Raw genomic sequence first — 21,991 nt, forward strand, 5'->3', positions numbered from 1 at the left:
TCAAATAAGAGAACGAATAATCGTTATTCTTCTTTACAGTTTGGGAATTGAGGCCGCGGGGGGACGCCACTAGCTCAAGTTGCCACTGCCACGTTGGAACTCAGGGCTCCTGAGTCCAGCACCCGGACCTGCGCACTGTCCTATTATACAGCTATTCTCTTCTTCTTCTGGCTTTGGGCCCATAGCTTGACGTCACAGACGAAATGCCCCGCCCCACCCCGCCTCGCCCCGCCCCGCCCCTTCGGAAGCCCCGCCTCCTCGAGCGACCCCCGCCCCTCCCGTCGTTCTCTGAGTCCCGCCCCCAGCTGCTCGCCCTCGAGCGGCGGCTCCGGCGCGTCCCCGCTATCGTCTCTTCCGGCCCCGCCCCTCCCGGCTGCCATGACAACGAGTCCGCGCCCCGCGCAAGGCTGCCGCTCGGGCGGGACCCTGGCTGGACCGCGGGCCCCGGCCTGGGGGCACAGCTGCTACCGCCGCCGCCACCTCGTCTCCTCCCCGTCCCCGCCCCGCGTCTCCTCACCTCCCTCGGGTCCGCGGCCGGGGTCCCTCCCCGCCGCCCCAACCCTGCGCGGATGCCGAAGGTGAAGGCGCTGCAGTGCGCCCTGGCGCTGGAGATCCGCTGTGTGAGTACAGGTCGCGCCCCCATCGCCGCCGCCTGGGTGTCGTCAGCCCCCGGAATTTACTAGGGTCGCCGCCTCCGTTCCCTTCCGAGAACCCCGGGTCACCGCGAAACCTCCTCCACCCTCCGAATCATCCCTATGGAGCTTTGATCCCGTGTCATTTGGCTCTTCCCCAACCTCAAAATCACGAACGCCCTCCCACTCCAGCCACACAGAGGCCTGACGCCCCCCACCGAACCCCTCCACCTCAGCTCCCCTAGCTTCCTCCCAACTTCCAGTTTGGGTTCCTTCAAATCCTTTCCAAACCACTTTCGAAAGTCCTCCTCTCTCCTCTCAACTTTCCAGTGAATTGGGTGGGGGAAGAGTCTTCTTTTAAAATTCCTCTTCTCTGCTCCAGTTCTTTTATTGAGAGTATTACTGGCTCGACTTCTCCCCAGCCTTCGCGGGGCGGGGGGGGGGTGCTTTTCCTCTTTCAGACAGATTAACAAGCTTCTGATTAGTGAAGGGGCCTTTCCTCTCAAAGTAGAGTCCCCACACCCCGCAACCGAAATATGTCAGCACACCTTGCCATCTACCCCAGGGCCAATACCTCGGAAACCATTTCAGGCCCCTCCAGCCCCCAAACTCTCCCGATGTTGAGAAGGAACCCTATCCTTCCCTTCACTCCAAGAAAGGCACCAGCTTTTAGAGGGACACTACTAATTCTCTAAACTTGCTCCAGAGGACCTTCAGCCCCACCCAGTCACTCTCCAGACATGCTGAAGAGGATAGTGTCCCCCCAGCTTGCTGTGGAAATCCAGCTGAGGCAGAGAACCCCCTGCCCTTCCTCAAGTGAAGGGCCTTGGACCTCTCCATGCCATGAGCAAACGCCACCCCTCTGAATAATCTTACAAGACCCTTCCAAGGGGTTTTGATCTCCTTCCCCCTCATTCTTTACAGGACCCTCTCATTCTCCTCTTCAGATGAAATCTCCAGCCTCTCTCTTCTAGAGGAAATCCCCCCAAAAGTCTTTCCATACCTCCATTTTAGACCTGCAGGCAGTTTGGAAACAAAATTCCTCCTTCAGTCCTTTTTCTCTTTTTCCACTTCTCTAAGTCCTTTTATTTCTCATCTCTTTATCTCCCAGCAAAACTCTCTCTCTCTGTGTGTGTGTGTGTGTGTGTGTGCGCTTAAATAGCCAACACCATTCCTCTGGGTGCTGCATGGAGTAGCCCTCCCCACTTCCTTCCTGCACGCCCTGCGGTCAAGGCTCTCCATCCCCCCACCACAAAGCATCCTCTGCTTTCCTTGCTGTCTTTCCTCACATTACAATGAGGCCGCTGTAGCACAGTCCCTGAAACCTCCAGGGAAGTCACAGGACTGTTTTAGGTCTTTGGCTAGGTCTTAAAGAAAGGAAGGCCGGGTAGGGCAGAGTGTGAGGCAGGCTTGGAGAAGAAAGTTTCTGGCACTGTCGCTTTATCTTTAAGGCTGCAGAGATTTTACTCACTGCAGTGTCAGAAACTCTATAGTTTTGGCTTCAGATGTTTTTTTCGTCCCACAGCTGCCAAAGCTTGGCAGCCTTTTTGTAAAGGAGGATTCATTTGGCAAAAGAATACACGAAGTTTCCTGAACTGCTGCGCCCAGGGCAGTTAGTAAAACTCCTGAGTTCGGCCTCTCTAGACTTTGTTACTGGCTGCCGCTTCCTCTTCTGCTAACCAATGCAGTTTAGCAGCCTGCGAGAGCAGCTGCCTGACCGGACTGGATGTTGCTTTCCTTCCTTGGTCAGTCCAGACCTGCTTGGAGCAAGCACTTGGTGGTAACTGACTACTGCCTGAAGGGGTCAGAGAGAGAAGTTATTTCACTACCCTTTCTCCCCAGTATAAGTTGTCAGGCGGAAAGTGAACGGCTGTATAATGGAGCTTTGTTGTTCATCGTGGCTTAAGAAATTATGCAGGTGGAAACATTCCTGTTTCATTTTTTTCAACAGACATTTGAGTCACAGAATTTTACAGTTCTAAGAAATCGTAGCTTTCATTGGATTGAATTTCTTTTTATGGGTGAGAAAATTGAGGCTTAGCTTGACTAAATGTTTTTCTAGGTTTGCACAACTATTTAGGGGGCAGATCTGCAGGAAGACGCTAAGTTTTCTGACCAGCAAAAACCCCATTAAATGACTCTGATGCTCAGAAGGAGCAAAAAAGACCGTTAATAACCTCACACATTAAACAAGCTTGATTGATTTGGCTTTGATTGAATGGAGGAATTAATGTAAGCATAGATATTTTTAACATCTTTTCAATTTCATTTTTTTCAATTTCATTTAATTCTTTACATTGATGGGGTATAAAAGTCAAAACTGTATAAAATGATACACTCTGAGAAGTCTTATTTCCAGCCCTTTTCAAACCTGTTTTCCATCTATTTTCATCTGCTGTAGGTAACCATTTTTATTGGTGTCTGATTTATTCTTCTAGTATTTCCCTTTGTAATATAATCAAATAGATACATACACACACACACACACACACACACACTGTACACTCCCCCCTTCCCATATATATATTTTTTACTTTCCTTCACAATAGGAAGCATATTATATAAGCTAGTCTGCACTTTGCTTGTTTTCTTTCCTTAATGTATCCTGAAGATCACTCTAGGTAAGTGGGCATCTTCTTTAACCTCAACTCTTTATTGACATTTTTCAAACATACAGAGTAGTTGGGAAAATAGTACAATGAATATATTCCATGACCTATGTACGTTAATTTGATATATCTTTATATTTGTATATGTATAAAAATAAATATTTTTTACCAAAAATATGAAAGTAAATTGTTGCCTAAATACTTCAGCATATATCTTCTAAAAATAAGGACATTGTTCTAAATAACCACAATACTATTATCACACCTAAGATAATTATCCATAATTTCTTAGTATCTAGTCCATTTCCAAGTTTTCCTAGTTGTCAACAAAAATGGCGTGTATAGTTAACTTTTTCAAACCAGGATCCATTCAAAGTTTACATGTTGCATTTGGTCGTTAGGTTGTTTTAGTCCATTTTAACATAGAGCAGTTCTACTGTTTCTTTCCCACAATGTTTTCCCCCCTCCGTGGATTTAGATAAATTCATACACTCATACAACCATTATTTGGATCAAGATTTAGAACACTTCCATCGCCACAGTAAATTCCCTTGTTCCCCCTTTTAAGCCCCACGCAGAGGGAACTCCTCTTCTGATTTCTATCAGGGAAGATTAGTTTGCCAGTACTTGAACATCATATTAAATGAGCTATAGAGTGTGTAATATTTTGTGTGGGCTTCTTCTGTTCATCGTATTTTTGAGACTCATTCATGTGCTGTGCCTATTGGTAGTTCCTTTATATTGTGGGGTAGCATTCTATCATGTGATTTGTATCATGTCCTATCATACACCACAACATGTTTACCCATTCTCTTTATTGTTGATTATTTGGGTTGTTACCAAGTCGTGGTTGTCATGGATAAAACTACTATGAACATTCATTCCTATAAAAGTTTTTTTATGCACGCTACCTTTTGGAGACCAGACTCGGGTACAGATTATCCCATGTTGTGTTATTGTCTGAATTTTTCCCCATCACGGTGATACTTAATTTGTTCTTCTAAACTGGAAATTAAGTGTTTTATTTCTACCTGCCTGTTTGAAGTGGGGCACTTCATTCCATTCTCCCCTTTCCATGTTTATTTTTTTGCTGTAGTCTTGTATTTGTGGTATCTCATGTTTAATACTGTGGTAATATGAGAGCAAAAACATAGTAAACATGAAAGGTTTTGGTGTATAACGCAATATTTTGTGTTGCTCAACAGAGCCGTGACTTGAGAGAAAATATGTTGCTGGGAAGAAAGTGTGACTTTTCTCAAGGAATCTTGGGAAAATGATGTAATATGCCAAAGTAACTTGTTTTTAAAGAGCAGCCAAAAATTATATTTCCCATCACTTACACTTTTAATATTTGAAACATCATATCTTTGATATGAAAAACTATATTTGCTGCTTCTTCACTCTACCTTCTTCTTCTTATTCAGTAGTGACGTTTTCATGAGATGTTTTTAGGTATATAGAAGGAAGAAATTGGAGGTATAAGAGTAAAGCCCAATGCCTGGGCAATAAAATCAGCCAATTTGCTTTACGTGAATTGTGTCAGTTTGGGGTTAGTCTGTATTGTATAATTCCCATTTTTCTTCTCTATACTCACCTCACCTCACTACCTCACTCAAATTATTGATAGCATTGAGGCAAAGAGATCTGGGTACTTTTCAATCACAGTTCATCTGAACATTCGTGATCGTGTTCTGGTTTCCTTACTCAGTTATGCTGCAGCTGGTGGTAAATTTCCCTGGAATACAGACTTTTTAAAACTTTAACTCTAAAGTACTTCAAACTTACAGAAAAAGAAAACCTAAATACTGTGATCTCCCCCCACCCTGATTTAATAAATCCTCATTTTACATGTTTCCTGCAAATTTTTGTTTTTAAGAAATAAAATGTTACAGATGTAGTTAAGGCCCCTTTGCACCTCTTGCTGAAGCCAATTTTCCTCCGTCCCTTCCTAGAGGTAACATAATCAATATCCTGAAGTTGGAGTGTATTCTTTTCATTCAGGTTTTTGTAAGCTTACTCCATATTTGTGTACGCCTACGTACTACGTGTACTATTGTTCTGTTTTAAAACTTTACACAAATGGTATCATACTGTAGGTATCCTTCTGCAGATCTGTTTTTTCCACTTCACTGTTTCTGAAATTTGTCAGTGTTGATTCTTACAGATCTAGTTAATTTCCTTAATTGTTATGTAATGCTGTATATGACAGTGATTTAATTCTTATTCCCCTATTGATGGACTTTTAAATACCAGTTTTCCTCTTTTTTAATATTACAAACAATGTCGCAGTGAGAATATTTGAACATACCTTCTGGTGTCCATGAGTCAGTTGTTCTCAAGGGCAGATATTGTGCCCTAGGGAGCATGCTAGAAATCTGTGGGCTACCTTGTTTGCCATAGTGGTTGGGGGAGATCCTACTGGTGTTGATTATTTGGTATTCTGCATGACTTGACTGTCCCATTGAATTTGTATATGAAAACCTGTTTATAATTATTAGAGATTAAGAACCTAACTCTGTTTTGTGTTTAAACACAAAGTCTGTTTTTTTTTTTTTGGAAAAAAATATTTTTAAATACAGTGAATTTTCCACTAATGCAATTACCATGTAAATTGAGGAAAGAGTATACTTTGTTTTGTTCGGAACTCTGGTAAGAGTTTACTCTTTCAGAAAATCATGGCATCAGTGGCAACTCTGCTTGTGTTTGAGCTGCAGATACCTATCATTCAGCTTTTGAAACAGACCAGTTCACGTTGATTCTGTGAATAGGTGCAAATATTGTATCTTCTAGCTTAGTTCTGCCTGAGCGTTTACACATAGAAATATATAATTTATTTTATTCCTGTATTTTTTCCGTTATGGCATTGGTTTATTTTTTAGTTATGTGTATGGGTAAGTTGCAAAATATTAGTTGTAAAAGGAGGGTGTTGGATCTTGTAGAGACCCAGTGCTCTAGGGAATAGATTTAGAAATGGAACTACCAAGTCTTAGGGAATTGGTTTCATTTCCTAGGGCTTCCATAACAAATTTCCTCAATTTGTTGTCCTTGGAGTCTTAAAGGACAGAAATTTATTCTCTCACATTTACTGGAGGCCAGAAGTTAAAACAAAGGTATTGGCAGGGCAGCGCTCCCTTAGAAGGCTCTTGGGGAAGACCCTTCCTTGTTCTTCTAGCTTTCAGTGTCTCCAGGCATTTCCAGAATGTGGCTGCGTAACTCCAATCTCCAATCCTAGAGGTTTCCTTTTCTGTGAATAGCCAGTTCTATCCTTTGCCCTTTAGGAACATAAGAGTTTTTTTTTCTTGTTAAATATATTTTGAACACCACCAACCTTTGTTGGTTATATGTAATGTAAATGTCAAAGATCTTCTAGTTGAAGCTTATTTTTTCACTTTGTTTTTGCTCTTTTTAGTAATGCCTTTTGTTTTTATTTTCTATTTTTTGTTGTTATTGTTGCTGGTAAACAAAGAATGCTGAGTCTTTAAGTTAACTTTTTACAGAACTATAGCATATATTCAGAAAGTGCACAAATCCAAAGTGTGTAATCACCACCCAAATGGATAATTAGAATATTATCAGCACCCCAGGTTGCTTCCTTGTGCTCCATCCCTTCCAGCCACTCCACCTGCCCCCCCTTCCCCTCCCAGAGGTAACCACTATCTTGACTTCTATCACAACAAATTTTGAACTTTTGAAGTCAGCCTCTTTCTTTCTCCCTCCCTTCTTCCCTCCCCTCCCTCCCTCCTTTGACGTTTACGTATAACTTCTTTGTGAGAATTCATCCATGCTGTTATGTGAAGCAGTAATTCTTTATCCTTTCTATTGTTCCCCCCCAGCTTTACTGATATATAATTGACAGATAGCATTGTATAAGTTTAAAGTGTACAGTATGTTGATTTGATATGTTTATAAATCGCAAAATGATTACTACCATAGTATTAGCTACCATCTCCATCCTGTCACATAGTTGCCATTTCTTTTTTGTGGTGAAAACAATTACGATCTACTCTCTTAGCGACATTCAAGTATATAATACAGTGTTATTAGTTATCGTCACTATGCTGTACATTTGGTACCCAAACTTGTTAATCTTATAACTGGAAGTTTATACCCTTTCATCAGTATCTCCCCATTTCCCCCACCTCCTGAACCCTTGGTAAACACCATTCTACTCTCTGTTTCTCTGAGTTTATCTTTGGTAGATTCCACATATAAGTGATATCTTACAGTAATTTGTTTTTCTCTGGCTTGTTTCTCTTAACGTAATGCCCTCAGGGTCCATCCAAGTTGTCACGAATGGCAGGATTTCCTTTTTCCTGATGGCTGAATAATATTGGTACATATATATCACATGCTCTTTATCCATTCATCCATTATTCATTGACAGACACTTAGGTTGTTTTCATATCTTGGCTGTTGTGAGTAATGCCATTGTGAACGTGGGAGTGCAGATATGAGATCCTGATTTCAATTCCTTTGGATGTATATCCAGAAGTGGGATTGCTGGAGCATATGGTCATTCTATTTCAAATGTTTCCAGGACCCTCTATACTGTTTTCCATAGTGGCTATGCTCAATTTACATTCCCACCAGAAATGTCTTAGGGTTCCCTTTTCTTCAGATCCTCACCAACACTTGTTATCTCTTGTCTTTTTCATGAGAGTTAACTCTGACTTGTGTGAGGTGATATCTAATTGTGGTTTGGATTTGCATTTCCCTGATGATTAGCGATGTTGAGCATCTTTTCATCTGCCTGTTGGCCATTTGTATTTCTTCGTTGGAAAACTATTCTGTTCCTCTGTATCCATTTCTATTGTTGATGACATTTTCATTTTTTTTCCAGTATTGGGATATTACAATTTGTGCTCCTGTGAACATTTTTGTACATGTCTTTGTTGCATATTTTGTATTCAGCAACTTGCTGAAATCTCATATAAGGTATTTGGATTTTCTATGTGGGAAATCATGTTTGTAAATAAAGTCAGTTTTGACTTCTCTTGTACAATGTTTTTTCTTCTTTTTCCCTTTTTATTATTTATGTCCTTGATTAGAATCCCCAGTATAATGTTAAATAGTGCGAATAATAGTACATATACTTGTCATTTTATTTTAAGTTATCCCGCTGAAGTTTCACCGTATTAGATTGAATCTTATGAAATTGCTGACAATGGGTCATTTTTTGACTAAAAAAAATGACAATTTCATATATTTCAACCTAATATAATATTGGCTGTAGGATTTTCATTTATTGAGTTAAGAAAGCTCCCTTCTATTTTTTTTTTTTTTTTTTTGTGGGATATGGGATCTTAGTTCCTGCCCAGGGATTCAACCTGGGCCCTCGGCAGTGAGAGTGCGGAGTCTTAACCACTGGACCACCAGGGAATTCCCCCTAATTTTTAAAGTATTCTGAGTTTTGAATTATATTGAATGCTTTTCCCTCAGTCTAATGAGATTATTATATAACATTGCTCCCATGTTCTATAGAAGGGACACATTTTGTGATGTTGCACCTTCTCCATTCCTATGATAGATTCTTTTTAGTCAGGATGTATTATTTTTACTATATTTTGTTGGATTTGATTCATAATTTTATATTTAGCATCTTTCATTTGTGTTCATAGATGAGATATTAGCTCATAAGTCAAATATTTATTTAGCTTTTGTTTTTTATCATTGAAACATTTATTTTGAAATATTTCAGACATACAAAAAGTTATAAAGAGTAACATAATGAACACCCATATTCCTCCCCATCAGCTTAAGATGTAAAACATTACAGATAAGGTGAAGTCTCCTGTATCTCTCTCTCTAGTAGAATCCCCCCTCTTTTCTTCCTTTGGCTAGTCACTACTCTGAATTTTGTGTTATTCTCCCTATTTTTCATTGCTTTTCTCATTTTAATATCTGTCTTTAAGGCATTGGATTTACATGGAAGTGCTGCTTAACTGGCATCCTAAGGGGATTGATGAAACTTTTAAAATTATTTGGTTCTAGATATTTTATAATTTTTATAAAATTTATTTTATGCTTTTTTACTTTACCTTATGAGCTATTGAGGAGTTTGTTTTAATTTCAAGAGGCATAGGATTTATATGTGTGTATATACTCTTTTTCCCCCTCGCCTTCCTGCCATATATACATACACACACATACATACATTCTTATATTGTAGTATTTTAATTCAATTGCATTGGGGGTATTGAATGAAGTCTGTGTGATATTGATTATTTTTGTTGGCAATTTCCTATGTGTTATTATCCAATTATTATATATATAATATATTTATGAATAATCCAATTATTGTGAATGTTCTCTATTTACCTGACAGTAATATATAAATTTATTTGTTTGATATAGGGCTCTATCAGCCATTATCAGATCAAATTTATTTTCTCTGAAATTCTTCAGTTCCATATTAAATTTTTTGTCTGCATGCAATCTCTACCAGATTGTAATGGAGATATTAAAATCTTTACTATCATAATGTATTTTCATTTTATCGTTGTTGTATTCTAGTACACTATGATTATAGAACTATAGATTCATTTCTGTTTATTGTTTTCCACTAAGTTTGTACTTTCCATCTGAGAATTTATGGAATTCTGCAGTTTGGGGAAATTCTTAGCTTTTATATCTTTGAATATTGTTTTTCTGCTGTTCTCTCTTTTCTTCTGACAGTGCTATTAGACATATATTGGAACTTTTATCTATTCTGCTTTCTTAAGTGCTTTTCTTGTGTGTAATATTTTTATATCCTCCTGTTCTGGGAGAATTCTTCAGTATTATATTCTTATTTACTTATTAAATTAAATTTTTAAATCTTCTCTATTGAGATTTTTAACTTCATTGACTACATATTCCAAGATTTCTCATTTAGTGTCTCTTTTTAAACATATGCCGAATATTTACATTTTTACCTGTTTTAATTTCATAAATTTTGTTTTTTATGGAGTTTTCTCCCCTTATTAGATGAAAGATTCTAAATACTTATTTTAAAATTATTTTCAGATTGTGTAAATTAATTTTCATGTAAAGTGGATTTATCTCCTGATTGTCAATTTTGTTGTTTTTCTTAGTGCTTGGGATTTCACTGAGATTATGGACCACTTTTGGGAGAATTAACAATGAACCTTTCAATCCATTAACTGGTATATTTTTCCATCTATTTAGGTTTTCAGGTTCTTTCAATGATGTTTGTAGTTTTCAGAATACGTGTCTTACACATATTTTGTTAAATTTATACCTAGGTAGTACATGTCTAAGATTTTAATGGTATTAATTTTTTTTGATGTGCTAATATATAGAAATAAAGTTGATTTTTTTGCCTATTGACCCCATATCCTTTTGTTTATTGAAACTTGTTTTACGGTTCATGATATCATCTGTCTTGATGAATGTTTTCATGTGCACTTGGAAAAAAAGGTGTATCCTTCTGTTGTTGGATGGAGTATTATGTAAATGTCAGGTCAAATTACTTGAATGCTGTTGTCCACATCTTCTATACCCTTTATGATTTTTGACTGCTTATTTTATCAGTTATTGACAGGGAAGTGTCGAAATTCAGTTATATATTTTTTTTGCTTCATTACTTTGACATTGTATTATTAGGTGCATACAATTTAATTTTGTATATCTTTTCATAAATCAGATTTTTAATCGATATGAAATGTTCCACATTAATGTTGGTAATCTTTCTTTTTCTGAAGTCTACTTTATATCAAGTTAGCCACCCCAGCTTTCTTATGATTAGTGAATGCATGGTGCATCTTTTTCTGTAATTTTACTTTAGTCCTGAATTTTTAAGTTTTAAAAACATTGAGATATAATTCACATATCATAAAATCCACTCTTTTAAAGTGTACAGTTCAATAAACTTTTATATATTCACAAAGTTGTGCAACAATCACCACTAATTTCAGGACATTTTCATCACCCCATGAAGAAATCCCATACCTAGTACTGTCATCTCCCTCTCCCCCAGCCCCTGGCTACCACTAATCTAATTTCTAGGTCTATGGACTTGCCTACTCTGGACATTTCTATAAGTGGAATTATGCAATATGTGGCTCTCTGTGTCTGGCTTCTTTCACTTAGCATAATGTTTTTAAAATTCGTCCATGTTATAGTATATATCAGTACTTTATTTCTTTGTATGGCCAAGTAATATTCCATTGTATGGATATACCACATCTTGCTTATTCATCAGTTGATGGACATTTGGATTGTATCCACTTTTTGGTTATTATGAATAACACTGTTATACTCTTGTACCTATTCTTTTGTGAACGTATGTTTTCAGTGCTCTTGGATATATACCTAGCAAGTTGCTGGTTCTTGTGGTAACTGTTTACTTTTCTTGAGGAACTACCAAACTTTTTACCACAGTGACTACACCATTTTACATTTCCACCAGCACAGTAGGAGGGTTCCAGTTTTTTGGCATCCTCCCCAACACTTGTTTTGTCCATCTTTTTATTTATAGCCATCCTAGTGAGTATGAAGAGCTATCTCATTGTGATTTTGATTTATATTTCCCTAATGACTAATGATGTTGAACATATTTTCATGTGCTTTTTGGCCATTTGTGAATCTTCTTTAGAGAGATGCCTGTTTGTTTTTGCATCATGTATTTTGGGGCTCATCTAAGTACATATATCGCTATATTGTTGTGTCTTCTTGGAATATATTTACCTGTTTTTAATTGTCACATCATTATAAAATGTCCTTCTTTGCTTTTAGTATCAATTTTTGTTTTAATGTCTAGTTTGATGTTAGGATAACCACTGCAACTCTCCTTTGGTTACTTCTTGGATAGATTATTTTTTTCCCATTTGTGTCTTTGAATATAAAGTGTGTCTCTTGTAGACAACATATAGTTGGATTATAGTTTGTAATCAATTCTGCTAAACTCTACCTTTTGATTGGAATGTTTAGTCAATTGACATTTAATGTAAGATAAAGTAGGATTTACCTCTGTCATTTTTCTGTCTTTTCTGTCTTAATGTCTTTTTTGTTTCTCTGTTTCTGCATTAGTGACTTCTTTTGTGTTAACTATTATCAAGTGGACCATTTTAATTCCCTTGTTTCTATTACTATATTTTTTGAGTTATTTTCTTAGTAATGGTTCTGGGGCTCACAATTAACATTTTAATTTTTAACAATACAGTATGGATTAATACCAATTTAATTTGAATAATACATAAAACCTTTGCTTTTATTTAGTTCTGTTCTCTCTCTTCTTTATAATTTTATTATCATACAGATGACATCTTTATACATATACACACTTCAACACAGTTTAATAATTGTTGCTTTATGTAATTTTATTTTAAATAAAAAATGGTTAAATGAGAGAAAATACATTTATACTGTCTTAAATTTACCAATGTGGTTCCCTCATTGGTGTTCTTTATTCTTTCATGAGCATTTTAGCTACTGTCTAGTGTCCTTTCATTTTAATATGAAGAATGCTCTTTTTTGGTTTATTTTAACATCTTTATTGGAGTATAATTGCTTTACAATGTTGTGTTAGTTTCTGCTTTATAACAAAGTGAATCAGCTATATATATATATATATCTCCCCATATCTCCTCCCTCTTGCGTCTCCCTTCCACCCTCCCTATCCCACCCCTCTAGGTGGTCACAAAGCACTGAGCTGATCCCCTGTGCTGTGTGGCTGATTCCCACTAGTGATCTATTTTACATTTCGTAGTGTATATATGTCCATGCCACTCTGTCACTTCATCCCAGCTTACCCTTCCCCCTCCCCGTGTCCTCAAGTCCATTCTCTATGTCTGTGTCTTTATTCCTTTCCTGCCCCTAGGTTCTTCAGAACAATTTTTTTTTTTTAGATTCCATATATATGTGTTAGCATATGGTATTTGTTTTTCTCTTTCTGACTTACTTCACTCTGTATGAGAGACTCTAGGTCCATGCACCTCACTACAAATAACTCAATTTCGTTTCTTCTTATGGCTGAGTAATATTCCATTGTATATATGTGCCGTATCTTCTTTATCCATTCATCTGTCGATGGACACTTAGGTTGCTTCCATGTCCTGGCTATTGTAAATAGAGCTGCAGTGAACATTGTGGTACATGACCCTTTTGAATTATGGCTTTCTCAGGGTATATGCCCAGTAGTGGGACTGCTGGGTCGTATGGTAGTTCCATTTTTAGATTTTTAAGGAACCTCCATACTGTTCTCCATAGTGGCTATATCAATTTACATTCCCACCAACAGTGCAAGAGGGTTCCCTTTTCTCCACACCCTCTCCAGCATTTATTCTTTGTAGATTTTTTGATGATAACCATTCTGACTGGTGTGAGATGATACCTCATTTTAGCTTTGATTTGCATTTCTGTAATGATTAGTGACGTTGAGCATCCTTTCATGTGTTTGTTGGCAATCTGTATATCTTTGGAGAAATGTCTATGTAGGTCTTCTGCCCATTTTTGTATTGGGTTGTTTGCTTTTTTGATATGGAGCTGCATGAGCTGCTTGTAAATTTTGGAGATTAACCCTTTGTCAGTTGCTTCATTTGCAAATATTTTCTCCCATTTTCTCCCATTTTCCTCCCTCTGCTATATTTTGGAAGAGTTTGAGAAGGATAGGTGTTAGCTCTTCTCTAAATGTTTGATAGAATTCACCTGTGAAGCCATCTGGTCCTGGGCTTTTGTTTGTTGGAAGATTTTTAATCACAGTTTCAATTTCAGTGCTTGTGATTGGTCTGTTTATATTTTCTATTCCTTCCTAGTTCTGTCTCAGAAGGTTGTGCTGTTCTAAGAAATTGTCCATTTCTTGCAGGTTGTCCATTTTATTGACATATAGTTGCCTGTAGTAATCTCTCATGATCCTTTGTATTTCTGCAGTGTCAGTTGTTACTTCTCCTTTTTTATTTCTAATTCTATTGTTTTGAGTCTTCTCCCTTTTTTTCTTGATGAGTCTGGCTAATGGTTATTATCAATTTTGTTTACCTTCTCAAAGAACCAGCTTTTAGTTTTATTGATCTTTGCTATCATTTCCTTCTTTTTTTTCCATTTGTTCCTGATCTGATCTTTATGATTTCTTCTGCTAACTTTGGGTTTTTTTGTTCTTCTTTCTCTAATGGCTTTAGGTGTAAGGTTAGGTTGTTTATTTAAGATGTTTCTTGTTTCTTGAGGTAGGAGTGTATTGCTATAAACTTCCCTCTTAGAACTGCTTTTGCTGTATCTCATAGGTTTTGAGTTAACATGTTTTCATTGTCATTTGTTCCTAGGTATTTTTTGATTTCCTCTTTGATTTTTCAGTGATCTCTTGGTTATTTAGTAGTGTATTGTTTAGCCGCCATGTGTTTGTATTTTTTATATATTTTTTTCCAGTAATTGATATGTAGTCTCATAGGTTTGTGGTCGGAAAAGATAGTTGATACAATTTCAATTTTCTTAAATTTACCAATGCTTGATTTGTGACCCAAGATATGATCTATCCTGGAAAATGTTCCATGAGCACTTGAGAAGAAAGTGTATTCTGTTGTTTTTGGATGGAATGTCCTATAAATATCAATTAATTCCATCTTGTTTAATGTATCGTTTAAAGATTGTGTTTCCTTATTTATTTTCAGGTTGGATGATCTGTCCAAAGGGGCAAGTTGGGTGTTAAAGTTCCGTACTATGATTGTGTAACTGTCGATTTCCCCTTTTGTGGCTGTTAGCACTTGCCTTATGTATTGAGGTGCTCCTATGTTGGGTGCATAAATATTTACAATTGTTATATCTTCTTGGATTGATCCGTTGATCATTATGTAGTGTCCTTCTTTGTCTCTTGTAATAGTCTTTATTTTAAAGTCTATTTTGTCTGATATAAGAATTACTACTCCTGCTTTCTTTTAATTTCCATTTGCATGTAATATCTTTTTCCATCCCCTCACTTTCAGTCTGTATGTGTACCTAGGTCTGAAGTGGGTCTGTTGTAGACAGCATATGTATGGGTCTTTGTTTTGTATCCATTCAGCCAGTCTGTGTCTTTTGGTAGGAGCATTTAATCCATTTGCATTTAAGGTAGTTATTGATAAGTATGGTCCTATTACCATTTTCTAAATTGTTTTGGGTTTGTTATTATAGGTCTTTTCCTTCTCTTGTGTTTCCAGCCTAGAGAACTTCCTTCAGCATTCGTTGTAAAGCTGGTTTGGTGGTGCTGAATTCTCTTAGCTTTTGTTTGTCTGTAAAGGTTTTGATTTCTCCATCGAATCTGAATGAGATCATTCCTGGATAGAGTAATCTTTGTTTTAGGGTTTTGCCTTTCATCACTTCAAATATGTCTTGCCATTCCCTTCTGGCTTGCAGAGTTTCTGCTGAAAGATCAGCTGTTAACCTTATGGGGATTCCCTTGTATGTTATTTCTTGTTTTTCCCTTGCTGCTTTTAATATTTTTTCTTTGTATTTAATTTTTGACAGTTTGATTAATATGTGTCTTGGTGTGTTTCTCCTTGGATTTATCCTGTATGGGACTCTCTACGCTTCCTGGACTTGATTGACTATTTCCTTTCCCATATTAGGGAAATTTTCAACTATAATCTCTTCAAATATTTTCTCAGTCCCTTTCTTATTCTCTTCTTCTTCTGGGCTCCCTATAATTTGAATTTTGGTGTGTTTCATGTTGTCCCAGAGGTCTCTGAGACTGTCCTCATTTCTTTTCATTCCTTTTTCTTCGTTCTGCTCTGCAGTAGTTATTTCCACTATTTTATCTTCCAGGTCACTTATCCGTTCTTCTGCCTCAGTTATTCTGCCATTGATTCCTTCTAGAGAATTTTAAATTTCATTTATTGTGTTGTTCATCGTTGTTTGTTTGTTCTTTAGTTCTTCGAGGTCCTTGTTAAAAGTTTCTTGTATTTTCTTCATTCTGTCCAAGGTTTTGGATCATGTTTGCTATCATTATTCTGAATTCTTTTTCAGGTACATTGCCTATTTCCTCTTCATTTGTTTGGTGGGTTTTTACCTTGCTCCTTCATCTGCTGTATGTTTCTCTTTCTTCTCATTTTGCTTAACTTACTGTGGTTGGGGTCTCCTTTTCACAGGCTGCAGGTTCGTAGTTCCCACTGTTTTTGGTGTCTGCCCCTAGTGGGTAATGTTGGTTCAGTGGGCTGTGTAGGCTTCCTGGTGGAGGGGACGGGTGCCTGTGTTCTGGTGGATGAGGATGGATCTTGTCTTTCTGGTGGGCAGGGCAGCATCCGGTGGTATGTTTTGGGGTGTCTGTGACCTTATTATGATTTTAGGCAGCCTATCTTCTAATGGGTGGGGTTGTGTTTCTGTCTTGCTAGGTGGTTGGCGTAGGGTCTCCAGCACTGTAGCTTGCTGGTCTTTGAGTGGAGCTGGGTCTTAGCATTGAGATGGAGATCTGTGGGAGAGCTCTCGCTGTTTAATCTTACATGGAGCCAGGAGGTCTCTGTTGGACCAATGTCCTAAACTCGGCTCTCCCACCTCAGAGGCACAGACCTGACACCTGGCCAGAGCACTAGACCCCTGTCAGCCACACGGGTCAGAAGAAAAGGGAGAAAGAAAGAAAGAGAGAGAGAGAGAGAGAGAGAGAGAGAGACGGAGGGCGAGAGGGAGGAAGGGAAATAAAATAAAATAAAGTTATTAAAATAAAAAATTTAAAAAATTATTAAAAATTAAAAAAATATTGAAAACTAATAAAAAAAAGAAAGAAGAGAGCAAGCAAACCAAAAATCAAATCCACCAATGATAACAAGGGCTAAAAAAGTATACTAAAAAAAACAAACAAACAGAAAAACGGACAGACAGAACCGTTGGACAAATGGTAAAAGCAAAGCTATACAGACAAAATCACACAAGGTCCATCTCCTCAACTTTGGGATGATTCGTCTTCTGTTCAGGTATTCCAGAGATGCAGGGTACATCAAGTTGATTGTGGAGATATAATTCATTGCTCCTGAGGCTGCTGGGAGAGATTTCCCTTTCTCTTCCTTGTTCGCACAGCTCCTGGGGTTCAGCTTTGGATTTGGCCCTGCCTCTGCGTGTAGGTCACCGGAGGGCGTCTGTTCTTCGCTGAGGCAGGACGGGGTTAAAGTAGCGTCTGATTAGGGGGCTTTGGCTCACTCAGGCCAGGGGGAGGGAAGGGTATGGAATGCGGGGCCAGCCTGCTGCGGCAGAGGCCACAGTGACGTTACAACAGCTTGAGGCGCGCTGTGTGTTCTCCCGGGGAAGTTGTCCCTGGGTCACGGGACTGGCAGTGGCTGCACAGGTTCCCAGGAGGGGAGGTGTGGATAGTGACCTGTGCTTGCACACAGGCTTCTTGGTGGCTGCAGCAGTAGCCTTAGCATCTCATGCCCGTCTCTTGTGTCCACGCTGGTAGCCGCGGCTCGCACCTGTCTCTGGAGCTCGCTTAGGCGGTACTCTGAATCCCCTCTCCTTGCGCACCCTGAAACAGTGGTCTCTTGCCTCTTATCCAATTCCAGACTTTTTCCCGACTACCTCCTGGCTAACTGTGGTGCACTAGCCCCCTTCAGGCTGTGTTCATGCAGCCATCCCCAGTCCTCTCCCTGGGATCTGACCTTGGAAGCCGAAGCCTCAGCTCTCAGCCCCCACCCACTGAGAGCAGACAAGCCTCTCAGGCTGGTGAGTGCTGATTGGCACTGATCCTCTGTGCGGGAATCTCTCCTCTTTGCTCTTTGCACCCCTGTTGCTGTGCTCTCCTCCGAAGCTTCCCTGCTGCCACCCCCATCTCCGCCAGTGAAGGGGCTTCCTATTGTGTGGAAACCTTTCCTCCTTCACAGCTCCCTCCCAGAGGTGTTGGTCCCATCCTAATTCTTTAGTCTCTGTTTTTTCATTTTTCTTTTGCCATAGCCAGATATGTGGGGGAGTTTCTTGCGATTTGGGAAGTCTGAGGTCTTCTGCCAGCGTTCTGTAGGTTTTCTGTAGGAGTTGTTCCACATGTAGATGTATTTCTGATGTATTTGTGAGGTGGAAGGTGATCTCCATGTCTTATTCCTCCAGCATCTTGAAGGTCTCTGAAGGATTCTCTTTAATAATTCTTATAGGGAAGTTCTGCTCATGATGGATTATCTGTTTTTGTTTGAGAAAGTCTTAATTTTCCATCTTTTTGAAGGAGAATTGCCTGGATATTGAACTACTGAGAGTCTTCTTTAAGTACTTTGAATAAGTCATTGCACTTTCTTCTGGCTTCATATTTCTGATGAGAAATCAGCTGTTATTCCTTTTGAGGATTTCTGGTACCTACTGAATTATTTAACTTTTGCTGCTTTCAAGATTCTCTCTTCATCTTTGTCTTTGAACCGCCTGTTTACAATGTGTGTGATTTGGAGTTATTGGAGTTTGTTGGATGTATAGATTGTTTTCCTTTAAATTTCAGACATTTTTATCCATCATTTCTGCAAACATTCTTTCTGGCCGTTTCTCCTCTACTTTAAGGCTCCCATTATACCTATGTTGCTGTGCTTGATGGTTTCCTACAAGTCTCTGAGACTATTCATTTTTCTTTTTTCTTTCTGTACCTCAGACTGGATAATCTCAATTGACAAATTATCAGGTTCATTTATTCTTTCTTCTGCTATCTTATATCTACTCTTGAGTTTCTCTAGTGAATTTTTCATTTGTTTTGTACTTTTCAACTCTAAAATCTCTATTTTTTAAAATAATGTGTATCTATTGATATTCCTTATTTGATGAGACGTCTTTGCCACATCGCCATACTTTTCTTTAGATCTTTAGATACGTTTTCCTTTAGTCCTTTGTACATATTTATAATAGATGATTTAAAGCTCTTGTTTAGTAAGCCCAGCTTCTGGGCTTCCTCAAGGACATTTTCTGCTGACTGCCTTTTCCTCCATGTATGGGTTATACCCTTGTTTCTTTACATGTCATAATTTTTGTTGAAAACTGGACATTTTAAATAATATAATATGGAACTGTGTAAATCAGACTTCCTCTGTTTCCCAGAGTTTATTGTTTTCTTGCTGTTGTTGTTGCTTTTTGTTTGTTTATTTACTTTCCTGAGGCAATGTCTATATTCTGTAAAGTCTATGTTCTTTGTTGTGTGTGGCCACTGAAGTCTCTGCTCAGTTAGCTTCATGGCCCTCTAATGACAGGGCTTATATTTCCTTAAATGCTTTGAACCAGTGAGTCCCCCAGTCTTTGCTGAGTATCTCTATTGCTGAGTATGTTGGGACATGCTTTCTATGCCCTGCAGGTAACGTACAACTCTTGGTCTTCACTTCCAACATTTTCAAAGCCTCAAGATCAACCATAAGTGAGAGATTAGGGCTTCCTTAAGTAATTTCTGGGTATGCTTGTAGCCCTGCACGTGTGCGTGACCTTCTAAATTGCCAAGAATGTATCACAGCTTGTCAAAGACAGCCCCCCAACACACAGAGACACACACACACACACACACACCACACACACACACACACACACACACACACACACACACACACACACACACAGTTCTCCAGCTTTGCCTTTTAAGTGTTTTGGTCACTTATTGTTTGCTCCAACTGGCACTGCCTCAGGCATCCCTGATGTTAAACAATAGCTGCTTTTTTTTTTTTCTGACAAATGCCTCGCAGGTAAAGGATGTTTGTTGTGACTAAGCTCTGATTCAAGTCAAATAAAGAGAAGCCCTGTGAATGGGGGTTGACAATTCCTTAGGCTAGGGCTTTTGGGTAGCTTTATACCTGATTTCCTACAGTGGCTGTAGGGCTGCTAGTTTTCATGGCTACCATGATTGCAAGGGTCTTGGTTGTCAAGGCTATAGCAGACCTGAGTAGAGGAGATTGGGAATAAAGTATGTTAAAGCACCACAATATCACTGTTTTTACCAAAATTCAGCTATTTTTCTTGAATAAATGCTCCTCAGATTGTTGCAAACTTCTGGTTGATTTCTAGGTCTCTAAAAAGTTGATTTTGACAGTTTTGTTGGTGTTCTCATTGCTTTTACGGAGGACTGACTTTTTGTTTCACATCTGATTTATTTCTCTCTCTATGATACAAGTAGAGATATAGGCATAAAAATATATTGATGAAACATTTGAAGTTGCTTACATTCAGACACTTTACCACTAAATATTTTAGGGTAAATCTCCTAAGAACAAGGACATTCTCCTATATAAATTTAATACAACTCCCCCACACAGTAAACTTAGCATGTATACAACAATACTGTCTAATTCAGGGCTCATAGTAAATATTCACCATTTGTTACAATAATTTTTAAATTATAATTGACATACAATATTATATTAGTTTCTGGTGTATAACATAGTGTTTCAATATTTTTATACATTATGAAATGATCACCAGGATAAGTCTAGTTACCGTCTGTCACCATATGGAGTTATTATAATATTATTGACTATATTCCCTATGCTGTACATTAATTCCATTACTTATTTACTTAATAGCTGGAAGTTTGTACCTCTTAATCCCCTTCACCCACTTTGTCCACCCCCCCCCACACCACCTCCCCTCTGGCAACCACCAGTTTATTTCTGTATCTGTGTGTCTCTGTTTTGTTCATTTGTTTTGTTTTCTTTATGGTATTTTTCCTTCTGTATTTGACTTATTTCACTTAGCATAATACCCTCTAGGTACATCCATGTTGTTACAAATGGCAATATTGTATTCTTTTTTATGGCTGAGTAATATCCCTGTGTGTATGTGTGGGGGGATGTGTTTGTGTGTATCACACCTTCTTTATGCATTCATCTGTTGATGGATATTTAGGTTGCTTTCATATCTTGCTATTGTAAATAGTGCTGCAATGAACATGGTACATATATCTTTTCTTTTTTTAAAATATTTATTTATTTATTTATATTTATTTATTTGTGGCTGCGTTGGGTCTTCGTTGCTGTGCATGGCTTTCTCTAGTTACGACGGGGGTGCTACTCTTTGTTGTGGTGCACAGGCTTCTCATTGCAGTGGCTTTTCTTGTTGTGGAGCACGGGCTCTAGGCGCTCAGGCTTCAGTAGCTGTGGCACATGGGCTCAGTAGTTGTGGCTCGCAGGCTCCAGAGCACAGGCTCAGTAGTTGTGGTGCATGGGCTTAGTTGCTCCGTGGCATGTGGGATCTTCCTGGATCAGGGCTCGAACCTGTGTCCCTTGCATTGGCAGGAGGATTCTTAACAACTGCGCCACCAGGGAAGTCCCCATATACCTTTTCAAATTAGTATTTTCTTTTTTTTCAGATAAATACCCAGGAGTGGAATTGCTGGATCCTATAACTGGTTCTATTTTAGTTCTTTGAGGAACCCTCGATATAGTGTTTTCCATAATGGCTGCACCAGTTGACATTCCCACCAACAGTGTGTGAGAGTTCCCTTTTTTCCATATCTTCACCAACACTTGTTGTTTCTTGTCTTTTTGGTAATAACCATTCTGTCGAGTGTGAGGTGGTATCTCATTGTGGTCTTGATTTGCATTTCCTTGACAATTAGTGATGTTGAACATCTTTTCATGTGCCTGTTGGCCATCTGTATATCTTCGTTGGAAAAATATCTATTCAGCTTCTCTGTGGAGGGGCTGATTTTGGAGATATTTACTCTACTATTATGAAAATACTTTTTCTATGTATGTCGTAATCTTTAAAATTGTGTTTTTGCAGACTAGCATATTGTGTTTTGCTTTTTTATCCAGTCTAATAATTTCTGCCTTCCAGTTACAATACTTAAGATATTTACATTCATGTAATTATCCATATGATTGGTTTAAGCCAGCCAGTTTGCTATTTATTTTA

At 38.4% G+C, this 21,991-nt stretch overlaps 1 protein-coding gene across 2 annotated transcripts in view; it reads left to right on the forward strand.

Annotated features, from left to right (window-relative positions):
- The first annotated feature begins 373 nt into the window (after positions 1 to 373).
- Positions 374 to 21,991, forward strand: part of SPATA6 (spermatogenesis associated 6) — a 157,601-nt gene continuing 135,983 nt past the window's right edge. For both annotated transcript variants that reach the window (XM_012534469.3, XM_004273888.4), the window contains exon 1: positions 374 to 620. In XM_012534469.3, coding sequence (XP_012389923.2) covers positions 570 to 620 — 51 coding nt within the window. In that variant the 5' untranslated portion in view covers positions 374 to 569. The remainder of the gene's footprint in view (positions 621 to 21,991) is intronic.

Source organism: Orcinus orca, chromosome 1 (assembly GCF_937001465.1).
Source record: "Orcinus orca chromosome 1, mOrcOrc1.1, whole genome shotgun sequence".
Lineage (NCBI taxonomy): Eukaryota > Metazoa > Chordata > Mammalia > Artiodactyla > Delphinidae > Orcinus > Orcinus orca.